The sequence below is a fragment of the Candidozyma duobushaemuli genome (assembly GCF_002926085.2).
Source record: "Candidozyma duobushaemuli strain B09383 chromosome Unknown A_B09383, whole genome shotgun sequence".
Lineage (NCBI taxonomy): Eukaryota > Fungi > Ascomycota > Pichiomycetes > Serinales > Metschnikowiaceae > Candidozyma > Candidozyma duobushaemuli.
Genome location: NW_020289901.1, coordinates 345,706 through 359,156, shown reverse-complemented (window position 1 = coordinate 359,156; position 13,451 = coordinate 345,706). Strand labels below are relative to the sequence as shown.

At 47.1% G+C, this 13,451-nt stretch overlaps 6 protein-coding genes across 6 annotated transcripts; 3 read left to right on the top strand and 3 right to left on the bottom strand. All coding sequences in view use genetic code 12, as the record gives it.

Annotated features, from left to right (window-relative positions):
• Positions 1-62: 62 nt before the first annotated feature.
• On the bottom strand, positions 63-2,117 carry CXQ87_000161 (anaphase promoting complex subunit 4; the record flags this gene model as incomplete). The annotated part of the gene is made up of 1 exon (XM_025478744.1): positions 63-2,117. The coding sequence occupies one exon, from the start codon at positions 2,115-2,117 to the stop codon at positions 63-65; it is 2,055 nt and encodes a 684-aa protein (XP_025338217.1).
• Positions 2,118-2,332: 215 nt separating this feature from the next.
• On the bottom strand, positions 2,333-3,774 carry CXQ87_000160 (uncharacterized protein; the record flags this gene model as incomplete). Its single annotated transcript, XM_025478743.1, has 2 exons — positions 2,333-2,506; positions 2,530-3,774. The coding sequence occupies 2 exons, from the start codon at positions 3,772-3,774 to the stop codon at positions 2,333-2,335; spliced, it is 1,419 nt and encodes a 472-aa protein (XP_025338216.1).
• A 1,630-nt stretch (positions 3,775-5,404) lies between these two features.
• On the top strand, positions 5,405-6,229 carry CXQ87_000159 (mitochondrial 54S ribosomal protein uL1m; the record flags this gene model as incomplete). Its single annotated transcript, XM_025478742.1, has 1 exon — positions 5,405-6,229. The coding sequence occupies one exon, from the start codon at positions 5,405-5,407 to the stop codon at positions 6,227-6,229; it is 825 nt and encodes a 274-aa protein (XP_025338215.1).
• A 705-nt stretch (positions 6,230-6,934) lies between these two features.
• CXQ87_000158 (uncharacterized protein) lies at positions 6,935-9,727 on the top strand (the record flags this gene model as incomplete). The annotated part of the gene is made up of 1 exon (XM_025478741.1): positions 6,935-9,727. The coding sequence occupies one exon, from the start codon at positions 6,935-6,937 to the stop codon at positions 9,725-9,727; it is 2,793 nt and encodes a 930-aa protein (XP_025338214.1).
• Positions 9,728-9,850: 123 nt separating this feature from the next.
• Positions 9,851-11,631, bottom strand: CXQ87_000157 (uncharacterized protein; the record flags this gene model as incomplete). The annotated part of the gene is made up of 2 exons (XM_025478740.1): positions 9,851-10,559; positions 10,613-11,631. 2 exons carry the CDS (start codon positions 11,629-11,631, stop codon positions 9,851-9,853), a joined length of 1,728 nt encoding a protein of 575 aa, XP_025338213.1.
• A 293-nt stretch (positions 11,632-11,924) lies between these two features.
• Positions 11,925-13,430, top strand: CXQ87_000156 (uncharacterized protein; the record flags this gene model as incomplete). The annotated part of the gene is made up of 1 exon (XM_025478739.1): positions 11,925-13,430. One exon carries the CDS (start codon positions 11,925-11,927, stop codon positions 13,428-13,430), a length of 1,506 nt encoding a protein of 501 aa, XP_025338212.1.
• Between the last annotated feature and the right edge of the window lie 21 nt (positions 13,431-13,451).

Below are 13,451 nucleotides of genomic sequence, written 5' to 3'. Positions count from 1 at the left end.
AGCAGTTTTTTGAGACAACTGACGGAGTATATCAGATAAGCGAGGCTCGCTTTTATGACTAACTAATCAATTTTGAAAATGACGTAATTACGTCTTGTTTTGTCGAAAACACACCCTGTCAGTGAGCTTGATGAGGGGTCTTTGGTCAATGTCATATACGTGGGTATGAATGCAGATTGAGTGTCGAAAGGTAAGACTTGCTTTATGACCAAGTTTTCGAATGCAATGTTGGAGCCACTTTTTGGTACGTCAAAAAGCATAAGCTCTCTTAGTTCATTGGATCTTTCCAAAAGAAGAACGATCCGCGAATCACTCATTAGTTCGTACGATAGAATTACTCCAGGGAATTCAATCTCATGGGACTTCTTGTTCCCAACTTTGTCGAACGTAAAGATGTCAAGTTTGGACTCTGATTTCCGGGCGATTAGAATCTTGTCGTTGCTGAAGACCATGTGGCAATCAACATTGGCTTTCAGTGCTTTCATCGTGCCTAACAGCTTGAAGACAGACTTTCCAGCGATGTACTCCTGTATTCCAGGTAGTAATTTTTGATTGATCTCAATCTTGAAGTTAGTGAGCTTTTTTATGAGAGATCCTTCCTCTAGAGTTGACTGGAAAACGACATCATTCGTCGATGTCCGAACATCGAGATAAGCGGCGATTTTGGGCCGTGTCAAATAGTGATCGATATAATGCATTGTGACGGTCGAACTGACCTCGATTTCCGGATGTGCTTTGAAGAACAGCTCCATATCACTCTCTTGCTTGGAGAGCCTTTCAATGATTTCCACCTTCACGTAGTTGCAGAAGACATTAAACTGTTCCTGCTCTTCATTGAACTCTAGAATGAACTTGTAGAAACTCACCAACATGGATTTGCCTAGCTCGATAGAATTTTCTAGCGTTTCCACGTTCATGCCAAGGGGATCTCCGTAAAGATTCGAGCAGGCAAGACAGATACCTCTAACATCACTTAGGATGATAAGAATTTTCTCAATGGCAAGAATTACCTGGGCGTATGCTGTTTTTCTGGTCGCCTCGTATAAATCATTACCCGTCTTGGATAACCTATTGAGACCTCGCTCGCCAAACTGGTTGAGCCAATAGTCATTGAGATAATCCGGGACATCTCCTGTGAGGACAATTTCCATGAGTACTTCGACAAGCTCGTCCTCGCTTATGTCCGAGGTGTCTTCCTCGGTGGAACTTCCTTCCTTAATAGCATCCTTTAGGTTGGAAAGATATCTGTCAAAGAGAGCAATAAATGCTGTGGCCTCCTTCTGCATCTCATTCACTTGGTCAGTGATATGGTTAAGCATCGAGATCAAGAGGGACGCGTATTTAAGTATTTCCAACACATATGAGAGTTGCCTTGGCTCAGACAAACTGAACTCCATTTTGTATAGCACTAGTTCACCAGAAGACTTCTCTGCAAGGAAAGCCTGATTGAAAAAGTCGTCTTTCACCTCGTGCCTTAGAAACTTGCAGTCCTCAGGTAACTCGATATCTGGCACCGTGAAGAGGTTATTGAATGTAGCTGTGAACATGGCATTGGCATTGACAACAAGAAGGTAGTCTAGTAGGGAGTCATCTTCATTGGTGTTCGTGGCGGAGATGGACATTGACTGAGACTTTGCTGAGGCGTTCTGGAGGGAGATGACACCTCCAGCTCTCTCTGTATCGTAGAAGTTCACCTCATGACTTAGTTTCGGTAGATCTTTTAGAAGGTCTTGTTGAAACAACTTAATAAAAGGCAATGCCTTCTCGGAGGCGGCATTGATCTCCAGCTTCACTGATGCCCAGCTGATGAGTGTGATCGGTAAGGACGTATGTGTTGCGAACTTGTTGACCAATTCTCCAGTATTGGTATCATAGATGTTGACAAAGTTGTCACTACCAGATACAGCAAAGAATCGCCCGCTCAGGTTCCATTGAAGGCCCAAGATCTGGGCTTTGTTGTTAACTGAGTATACTCTTTCACCATTGAACCTAAACATCCAGATGGACGTTCTATTCATGGATATAGCTAAAAGATTCATCTTAGGACAGCAGCTTAGAACATTGCCATCCGGTAGACCGAGGAGCCGGCCATTTTGAAGGACATTGATGTGTGACATGGGGTGCACCTCAGGCAGGCGATCTTAGTTAACGCGAAGTGATGCTACAGCATAAATTAGTGGAACATAGTACAGTAATATATATATACACCAGTGAATCTAAATACCTTGTACCCAAAATGAATAATAAAGCGAGTAGGCATGGAAAGTAAACCCAGAAATAATATTAGAAAAAAAAAAGCCATTCATGAATCGTATAAGGTGTCTGTTGGGGACTACTTGCGGCCACGAACACGCAAGGATAGGTTTCTGCCCAACAGATTGAGCTCCTGAGAAGGGGTCACGGCAGTGTTGGAGACTAAGTTGTCATCAGACACGGCGTGTTTTGTTTTGAGAATAGAAAAGTCATTGTCGATGGGCGTGGTAGGGGAGGGGGCGGGGAAGGCACACTCAAATCCTCCTTGGACTTCACATCGTTGACTGAAGAGGAGGACTTGAACAAGTAAATCAAACTTCTTCTTTTGCTGTTGTTTGACTTCTTATGTGGAAGAGACGGCCTTTTCGGGGCAGGGGGCTGAGCACCTGGCAGAGTCACCTTGGTGTCGAAAGTCAGCGTCTCGTCCGCTGGAGGCGTAAGGATGTCCCCACTGGTGCCCTTGACGGTTTTATCGGGATCGGTAGGCTCAACATCACTGTATAGCGAGGCTACGTGATTGGTGGAGGGCCGTAGGTTCTCAGAGGAGGTCACCTTTTCTGTAGACTGGTGTCTAGAACTGAAGTTGAAAGAAAAGCGCTTGGAGCGGTTAGCCGGGAGGTGGTAACTTTCTAGAAGGCCATTAAACTTGCGTGAGATCGACGACTTGCGTTTAGGGTTGGAGATGGGGTTGTCGGACGCATTGGAGTTGTGGCGTGGGGTATAACTGCTTTCGGAATAGACTGTAGCAGGGGAGACGGCGTTGCCCTCGGAGGATGAGACGGAGATATTGTCGAGCTCCAAGTCCTCGAGACCGCCCAAGATGGAGACGTAGCACTGATACTTCAGGAGAAGCAGGTCGAAGTGGAGCACCAAGAAGGAAAGCAAATCCTGGAGGATGCGCAAGTCAGCCACGTTCTGGGTGCTGAAGATGTAGGGCTGGAAGATGATGGAGGTGTTTTCGACCGACATGCTCGTGGCATCCTCGTGCTGGGACAACTGCTTGAGCTTGTAAAGGAGGTAGATGAAGAAGTTGTTTTTCGAAGAGATGTTCTTGGTCACGAGTAGGTGGGCCACGGCATCGAGGAGCACGTCTGCGTCTCTGACGTTGGAGAAGGAACATGACTCAGACTCGGGCACTGACGACAACGACAGGCTGCCAAAGGATGTGTTGGCGGATTTGTACGAGTCTATGCTGCAGTCAGAGCCGCTCCGGCGGTGGGAGATGAAGCGGCGGCGGAGGAGGGCTAACAGGTGCTGGGAGAAGAGGCCATTCATGGTAGCCAAGTAGTCGGACAAGTACTTCTTGATGATGCCGCAGACGTCGTGGGCCTGCGGTTTGGCCTCTAGCCACGGGCGGTAATTCGAGTAGTCAGAGGAAACCGCCTTCATGCGACGAACCAGGCCGCTGACACGAAAGATGCCCTTGATCAAGCCGTGGGCTAGGATGTAGTTGAAGCAGTCATCGAGGATGGCCGGGACGCTTACCGGCAAGGTGTCGACGTCGACGACATTTAGGGGCATGGGCGGCGGTAGCATCGCGTGGATGTAGTGGGAAGGAAGAAAAAGGGTATGCTGGGGAAGCGGCTGGTTTTGAAGCAGGCCGTTTGGACGTTGGCAGCGTGAGCGCAAAATGCGGAGAGCCGAAATCTAGGTCGCTAAAATTGGAACAAAATGCGACGCAAAACCAAGGTCCAGAGCGAGCGGTACCCAGATGAGACTGAAGCGAAAGTCTAAAGGGTGGCGGTGCAAGCTGCAAATTTAAAAAAAGCACGGGCCGAAATTTTTTTTTAAAAAAAAAAGGTTCGAGCCTGACAAACGTTCTCGCAGCAAAAGTTACAACTTAAATAAAGAATTCTGGGAGGATGGGAGAGAAAAAAATTTTTGAACAAAAGACTCGAGCGACTTGGCCAGCCCTGTGTTAACCCGTGTCGCAGCAGGATGCACACGGCCACAATAAGTCTTGTGGCCTGGCGCGAATAGTCCAGTTCTGGCCTAAGCCGGCGGCGCGGTGGGAGGATCGATCCTTCATGGCACGCCAGGCGTCGCCACACGTCGCAATTGTCTGAATGTGTGGGGCAAGGATTCAAAAAAAATCCGGACTTCCCCATGGGTCATGCTGATTAGCCTTCGTCATAGCAACACACGTCATTCGCCACATCCTTGCGCCACGAACGTAATACCTTGATTTAGCCCTCGGTACCTGTGACTGACCGTAGAGGCAGGTTGCGCACGTCTGCGGACCACTTGGCTTCGCGCCCAATGTAACCGTTGGTGCGTGGCCAAAAGTGGAAAAAAGCTGGGTAGGCCCAAGGCCCGATTGGTAAAAATTCGAGGCAGCGACAAACGGTTACACCGCGAATGGCCCCAAATTCTCGCTTACGCAGATAATTTGCATCCGCTGCCTTCCTACAGCCTATCTCCATGTTGCCCACCTTTTCCTTTTTTTTTGTTCTTTCGTTTTTACCCCGGCGGAGATCATACCCGCTTGATACGCTGCTGCTCGCCAATCAGTAGCGCCTCGACATTTCTCGACAAGACTCTAACCTCGCAGCCTAAAACCTTCGTATTGTCAATTTTAACTCTGTTCAGGCATCGCTCTCATCTGCTCGAAACAAGAAAATTTTAGACTTTGACTTTTTTTTGTCTTCTTCACCATGCGAAAAGACAAAATCCGGTGCGCTTTGTTCGCTGTACTGCTCACAACTCCATCGGGGCCTAACTGGTCCTGCTGAATTAGCCCTCCCAACATAAAAAATTCTTCTCTCGAACTGACAACTGCATGGTGCACCTGACTTGTCCCCGTCCTTCTTTCACGCCGTTTTCCCCGTTCCAACATCTTTCACCCATCCAACCTATGCTATCCACCGCCTCGGGCCCGTAGGCCCTTGGCATCGTCCCTGCATTCGTTATCTTCGCTGCGTCGTCCTAGCAACGCGACAATACACTCCAGATGGGGTAAATGGCGAAAAAAAGTGACCCTTCTGCCACCCGCCGCCCCCATACTACCATTTCATGTTCTCCGCAATCCTCTCCATTTCTCATGTCCGTCTCTGCCTCACCTTCACTACCAGAGTCCTACTACCAGTAGTCTCACGTGACCCGCACACACAAAATTTTCAACACCTCTACCACCACAAGTACTCAATTTGCTATGTTGACCAGAACGCTAATGCCCGGCTCGGGGCTCGTGGCGAGCCGTCTTTTCTCAACGGCGCCCCGTGCATTCGCCCCAGGTCTCTCAAAGAAAGCCAAAGACAAGAAGGAGGAGAGCAGAGCCCTCACCAGAAGACTCGTCAAGAGAAGAGCAGAACACAGAGCTCCAGCCTCCAAGCACCCTCTATACATGGACGTCCCCACCGCCATGCGGTACTTGCGTGCCGCCGAGGTCGGCAAGGCGCCTGGCAAAACCACCGTCTCCGCCCACATCAGTCTTGTCCCCAGCAAGTCATCCAACCCAGTCCAGGGCAAGATCTTTTTCCCCAAGCCTGTCAAAGACACACAGGCGCTTGTGTTTGTGAATGACCAGAATAAGCAGGAGGCGCTCAGGCAGCTCAGCAGCGGTATCACCGTGGGTGGCTCGAGCCTCATCAGCGAGATCAAGGGCGGCAACTTTGATTTCTCCAAATACAACCAGTGCTACGCAGACCCTGACGTTTTGACCGAGATCAGGCAGATCGCAAAAATCCTCGGACCCCGTGGCTTGATGCCGCTGGAAAAGAGGGGCACTGTCAGCAGCAACGTGGTGGCTGTCGTGCAAGAGAATTTCGGCGCCCACTACTTCAAGGCTGCCGGTGAGGCAATCGCAATCCCTGTTGGAAGATGCGACTTTAGCGACGAAGAGATCATCAAAAATGTGAAGGCAGCCTCTGATGCGCTCCATGAAAGTCAGGAGGGGCTTAAAGACCCTGTGGTGATCGGCAGATGCCACCTCTCCACGACGCTTGGGCCTGCCATTGTGATTGACTTTAAGAATTGATCGGGCAGTGAATTGAGTGTTCGATCCATAAGCAGATCCCCCTGTCTAGGTGGTTTGGCCGCCATTAATATACAACTAGTACGTCCCTGGTATACTACTAGGGCGAGGCGCATGTACATAGAATAGCATTCTCCACAAGAAAGATCATCAGTACAGCGGTAGCATATAGTCACTACAGAATCAGTACAGGTACAGCGAATAGTGCGTGCGATCCAGGGTTCATTTTTGCGTTTGCAGCCAATCAATTGCAACACGCTTGCGTCACCTACCGCACAAACGCTTTTTTTAACAGCTGCAAGGGCTCATTGACGATCGATCGCGCATCATACTACGACACATTAACCCCCCACTGTGCAAACAGCAAGCCTGTAAAACGTGTGCGGTCACTATGCTTAGCTTTTCTAGATGTAAGGTGTCGGTCCAATATTCAGGGCCGCACCGTAAAAGCACACCAAACAAGGGTCTGCTGTGATGTAACCCCGAGGACAGCTTCCTCCTGCAGGTACGCTTGCAAGCTCACAATCTCTTCCACCGCATCTCCAGTGCTGGTTTACACAACCTTCCCTTGGAGCCCATAAGCTGTTATCTCCGTTCCACAAGCCATCCTTCCATCTCCAGCGTTCTCGTCCACTCGCTGTCCCTATAGTACTCCCTACATATCTTGCAAAATAGGCTACTCCAACACATATCTATGAGCTTCGTGTAATGAAGCAGCCCGTCCGCAAGTTCCAGCCTTCAAGCCCGTCGCCACTATCCTCAGGCGACGTGCCTGCTGCTCATTTACTACCGCCACCGCCAGCACCCACGAAAGACAATGTTCCATCGAATCTCCTTGAGAAACTCCTGACTTTCCCGTTGTTTAAGGATGCCCCAGCGCTGTTCCACCACAAGGTCGCCACAAAACTCAAGCTTGTGCAATATACGCCGCAGGAATACGTTCTTAAAGAAGGCGACCCGGCGCTATCCATGTACTGGATTCTTAAGGGCACGGTGAGCGTGACTTCCCCCGATGGTGACTCGGTTTATGCCGAATTAAGTCCGGGAGCGTTTTTTGGCGAGATCGGCATTCTATTCAACCGGCCTCGTACGGCTACCGTCGTGGCCCGTTCACGTGTGCTTTTGGGCGTGCTTACAGCAGATGCCCTCAACTCCGTTCTAAAATCGTACCCCTTGATCGAACGTCGAATTCGTGATGAAGCCCAGGAGCGGCTTGCTATGCAAGATAAGAAAAATAAGGCTGACATTCCCATTTTGAAACCCAGCAATCCGCCGGCCTCAGACTCCTGGCCCAACCAGGTTACTTCCACGTCAACGGCCCCAACCCTACTGATTTCGCCGTCACCACTTTCTCAGATTGTCAGTGCTTCCAGAAGAGTCCTGGTCTCCTCGCCCCTTGTTGTGTCGTTAGATAACGTTGATCAAACCCTCTCCATTCAAGATTTCATCAAATCGGTTCCTATCTTCGCCAACCTACCGTCAGACCTCATTCATCGGCTAGCTCTTGGAGCTGACCCACTAAGCTTCAAATCCTACGAATATATCTTCCATAAAGGTGACCTCGGCTCAGATATCTATTTTGTGGTCGACGGTGAAGTCGAAGTCATTGATCACCAGGATAGCAAAGAAAAGTCGGAGCGCTGTCTTGCACGCCTTAAGAAGGGCTCATACTTTGGTGAAATGTCCTTCTTAGAGCTCGCTCAAAATGGCAAGATTGTCAAAAGAAGCGCATCCATCAGAACAATCACATCTGTGGAACTCATTGTCATTCGCTCTCATCAGCTAGAGAGGATATGTTCAAAGTATTCGCATTTTGTCGACGATATTAGAAAGACGGTCTTCGAAAGAAAACTCATGAATGAGTGCCAGGGTAACGAGGTAGGGCTGGCTCTGCCTATTGTTATTCCTGAAAGAAGACGCAGCATTGCAGTGGAGACAGTCAATCTGAGAGCTTCCCTGAACCTTTCACTCTCCAACTCGCGACAGCTTCTTTCGCCTGAGCCTTCCTTGTTCAATCCAAATTGGGGTGGCTTTTCTGCATTTGAGCATCCTTCAAGACCATCACGCTCTGTCTCACCCGCGTCATCTATCGACGTTGATCCTATCCTTGTCAAGAACCCTACATCTTTATCAATTGATACTACTGAGGAAATTCTTCGGAAGCGCAGAGCTGTTTGCAGAAGTGTTTCACCTCTGCACCAGTTGCCTGAGGGCCCTCTCGATATCAATGTCCCACCAACTAGGTTGTTTGATCAAGTCAACAGCTTTCCCTCAAGCAGACGTCCCTCTTTTCAGTACATGCCCCACAACAAAAGAATAAAGCTTGCCAGTTTAGCGGGTCGTCGCAGATCCTCAGTTCTCGTGAGCCCCGGGTCGATTCCTGACAAGATTCTTTTAAAAGTTTTTGAATTTCTCGATTTACCTGTTCTTATGCGTTTGAGAGTTGTGAGTCGCCGTTGGAGACAATTGTTGTACATGGCGCCAAACATATTTCAGCGTTTGAATTTGACGCCATGGAACACAACGATCACAGATGATGCTCTAATCGCCATAACAGACTTTGTCGGTTCTCGTCCCCAATATATTGACATTTCCAATTGCTTCCACATTACCGATGAAGGTTTCAGTTATATGGTCAATGAGATTGGAATGGCTGGCAACCTCAAGCTGATTAAAATGATGTCAACTTGGGAAGTTAGTGCTATGGCAATAATGGACTTGGCCTCTCCTTCTGTTGGCAGTCAGCTCGAGGAGATCGATCTTTCTAATTGCAGAAAAGTGAATGACAATGTTGTACAAAGATTGATCGGTTGGTCGGACGAAACCAGAAGAGAGCTTTCAATTGGCGACCAATTTAACCAAGTGGGATCGAAGAATCTCAAGATTCTTAGTCTCAGCTATTGTAAAGCACTTACAGACGACGTGATGCATCACATCGCAAGCAACGCGAACGAGACTCTTGAAAGCTTATCTTTGACTCGTTGCACAACTATCACGGACGTCGGCTTCCAATATTGGACTTACAGGACATTTCCTAACCTAAAGCAGCTTTCCCTCAAGGATTGCACATTTCTCACTGACAAATCCATCATATCTGTCGCAAACGCAGCTCCTCGATTGGAATCCCTTGATTTAAGCTTCTGCTGTGCCCTACTGGACACGGCGGTGGAGGTTCTCTGCCTTGGCTGCCAAAACTTGCAAACATTGGATCTTTCATTCTGTGGGTCAGCTGTGAGTGATTCTTCCTTGGTTGCCGTGTCATTACACTTACGCAAACTAGAAAGTCTTCTGGTGAAAGGCTGTATCAGGGTTACGAGAGCGGGTGTTGATGCATTGCTAAGCGGCTTCTCCCCCTTGACGCATATCAATATTAGCCAATGTCGCAATGCACACGTTTACCCTGGAAATATGCCTGCCCAGACCCTTCAGGTCAATCCTTCCACCAAGTCTGCTTTTATCACCGCTGGACCCGCGAAGGATATTATTGAAATTGTCATCTAACATTGCACGCTCGTTTTATCCGCCCCTTATGTGGGTACAAATTATGTCATTTTGTTCTTTTATCGTTTATTTTTGGGTGTATTTTGTGTTATAGTGTGAATTTATTTGTATCAATGCATTTGCTCACTTTCTCTTTCTCCCCTTGCTCTTATCTTCAAAGTCTATAAACGAGATGGGAACTCCTTTACTTTTGAGATACTCAATGATAGTTGTACCGTGAGGTCCCTGGACCATCACCTCGGTCAAATTAGGATTGTGGACGCAAGGTCCAACTGAAGTAGACCCTGAGCATTTATTCTTGAGATCCTCCGCTAGGGTTGCGGGTTTTATGAAGAACTTCTCAAAGTCGACCACAGTCGTCACCTTTTTCCTACCCAAAACTGTATGTGTCAAAATTTTAATCTTGGGTGGAGTGCCCTTGTGAACTTGTTTTGGTGTGTAATTGACCTCACCTGGCTTAAGAATGACATAATGTGGTGAATGGTTTGCAGTGAAGGGATTAATGATCTTGTCCCTTGTGACTTTTTCCTCCTTTATTCCAGTTGCAGACTTGAGATGCTCATCAATTCCAACGAACTTGGGTTTCAGTTTGTCGACCAATCCTGCTGCATTTATATAGTCATTTACAATACCTTTGAGCTCAACTTGGGTGTACAAGTTCTGAAAGTCCTTGTTAAGCTTATTGTACACCATTCTTGTTTTGCTGGTGGGTTTGTAAAGTGAAACAATGGAAAGCTTCTTATCGAGATCTTTTTTGCTTGGAGTGGTACCAGAGCCTTTGGAAGAGTCATTGGTACGGTGAGTCACGAAGTTAGCAAGCGTTTCAGGGGGACTGTGATGCTAACTACGCTAACGTCATCGCCCTTGCCCTTAAGCTGTACGTACTTCTCTTTCTCCAAGGCCTTAAGAAATTTGGCGCTTTTCTTCCAAGATGTTTTCTTGACATTACAGTATTTTGAGTCCATCTTGGGCAAATTTTTGAGAACATATTGTCCCATGAATTGCGAGGCGGATATCGGAAGCTCGATTGATGGATTAAGCTTCACCAGTTGAAGGAAAGCACGATTGAAGAAGTTGTCGATGTCTTCAATCAGTAGCTCCTCGACTGTTTCAGATATCTCATCAATTGCGGCATCTTGAATATCGCCATTCTCTTCTTTAGAGGTGTCATTCTCTGGCAATTCTGTGGATTCGCCGTTATTGCTCGTATCTTCTTCGTCAACTTCTCCATCGTCAACGCCATCGCTGTCTTCCTCGTCTTCACCATACAAAGCTTTGAGAGTTTTGTTTAAACTGTCGAACGCAGATGGGGAATATGGATCCACTAAAGTAGGTACTTCCACATCATTATCGTATAGTTTAAAAAGCTCATCTTCGATGACATGGATCACCGTCACTGCAGTGCCTTGACGACCTTGCACATTGTCGAACTGGGTAAGGTTGAGAGAGCAATGACCAATTGCCTTCACCACAGTGGGGGTCTGGTAGCTAGCAATTCCGACTAGGGCTCCTCTTGTTGCTCTCAGATCGAATGGAGGAATGCTTCCCGGTAACATGAGGTTGGCGTTGGTTGTTAACTTCTCGATAACATGGTTATTGGTGAGAATGATTGGTAGAATGCCACCGACTTGCCACATAGTATAGATTGTGGGATACAATGGAGAGTCTCTTGTCTTGAACCAAACCGGCTTTTCATCTGTGTCGAAGTAGATTATGCCCTTGTGGCCCTGAACGCTCTGGTAGCTCGCCTGCTTGATCGTGGCAGGGACAATCTTAAGCTCTGTCTCTTTAGGCAATTCTTCTTTATTGATGCCATATTCCTTGCAGACTGTTGCTAGTAGACCGCGTCTTTCGGAAGATTTGATGTTTGATGACGGTTTGGGTTGGGGGTCTTTCTTGAACATTTTGCGGAAGAAGAGAAAGTCTGAACTTCACCAGTTGTATGAGAGCGAGAAGTTTGCACTTTGTTCGCGTAATGAACTTTTCACTGAATTATGTAGACTCACGTAGAGAGCTTCGACTACATAGTGAAAATTTTTCGAAAAAAATATCCTAATATAATCATGCTTTTTAGATGAATAGAGGCTTGACTTTAGAAAAGTAGGCAACATTCTTCTATGATTCCCTCCTCTCAGTACCGGTTGCAAAACACATACTTCACTTTCGCGCACGGTTACCAACCAGGTCTTTTAGAATAATGAAGAAAAGCCACGAGTCTGAACCAACCAAGACAGCTCGTAGGTCTGTGGTGTGGATGATCTTTGCCTTTGTGCTCTTTCTAGGAGTGCCAATGTTCATGTACACCACGAGTACCTATCGTGCTGTCTTGCCAATTGAGGACTTGAACCAACGCAGACAAGGGTTCGAAGAGGCCATTCAAATCAAGGTTCCTATTTACTTGAAGAGTGAAAAGGAACTTGATCTTCAGTCTCTCCAATCCCAGGTTGACCTTGAATTACAAAGAAAATGGGAAGTCAAGGGCAACTGGGGTGTGCAGTTGATTGCCTCGAAAGATCACACCCCAGATGCATTTAAAGACTACGTGGTGGACATTGCATTCGACGGCAAGGACAGCCCATGCTTGTCCCCTAACTCAAAAGCACTGACTATTCATGTGAACTGCAACGACTGTGTGATAAAAGAGTTGATCAACTTGTTTGAGATAATCTTCAAGGATGAAGTAGAATTTGTTATGAACACGATCAACAACCTCAGCAAAAAGGGGGGACACCACGAGATAGCAGTCCCACATGCATCCACTTACAATGTTGTCTTCAATCTTCTTGTGGAGAATGGCATTTCGGTAGACTGGGAGATAGAGGAAGCAGTCTCTACCATGCAGCCCATATTTGACATTTTCAAGCATTATACCAACTTCAAAGTCAGCTCACAGATCCAATACTACAGCAAGCTTCACAGTCCTCCAACTTTCGACAATACTACCAATCAGTACGTTGTCCCAACAAAGGATTTGTCTACCTTCATCAACTATGGAGACTGGAACTTGATCACCCATGACGTGTACCCTACGATCAACTTCATTGTCTTTTTTCCCGCAAGTAACCTGAAGGGTCATCCGCTTGTTTTGGAGCATTCGAATACGAACTCATTCATAGTTCCTCAGTGGGGTGGTGTCTACATCTACAACTCTCCCATGCCAGTTCTAGAGGACTTCACGTATACCCTCACAAAGGAAAAATGGACGCCAATGTTTGATACATTTGCTTCTCAACTCCTCGAGCTTATTGGCTTACCCAAACAGCCAAAAAGTCTACTAATGAGAATCGACTCCTTTCACAGGACCATGGTTGTCAAGAACCTCAAGCATTTGTTAGAGAACCTTGCTTCCTTGGTGACTCTTTCCGAGTCATTGAATGAAATCTCAGTTCCAGAGTCCACGCGCTCCCACATGGTGGAGAGTTTACAATTCTACAATGAAGCCTTGATCGGACTTCGAGAAGGAAACTTCGATTCCGCAGTTGAGGCTTCTGCCAGGGGTTTAGAGAATTCTGACAAAGCATTTTTCGAGAAGGAGATGGTACAACAAGCGTACTTCCCAAGTGAGCACAAACTTGCAGTTTTCTTACCCTTATTAGGTCCGCTCGGTGCAATTGTTTTATTCGGATTGCTCGGCGTGATAAAAGAGCAGAGAGAGGAAAAGAAGGAGAAAGAAGAGAAGCTTCAGCAAAAGAAAGATTCTTAAAAGTAAAAATAAATATTTTAT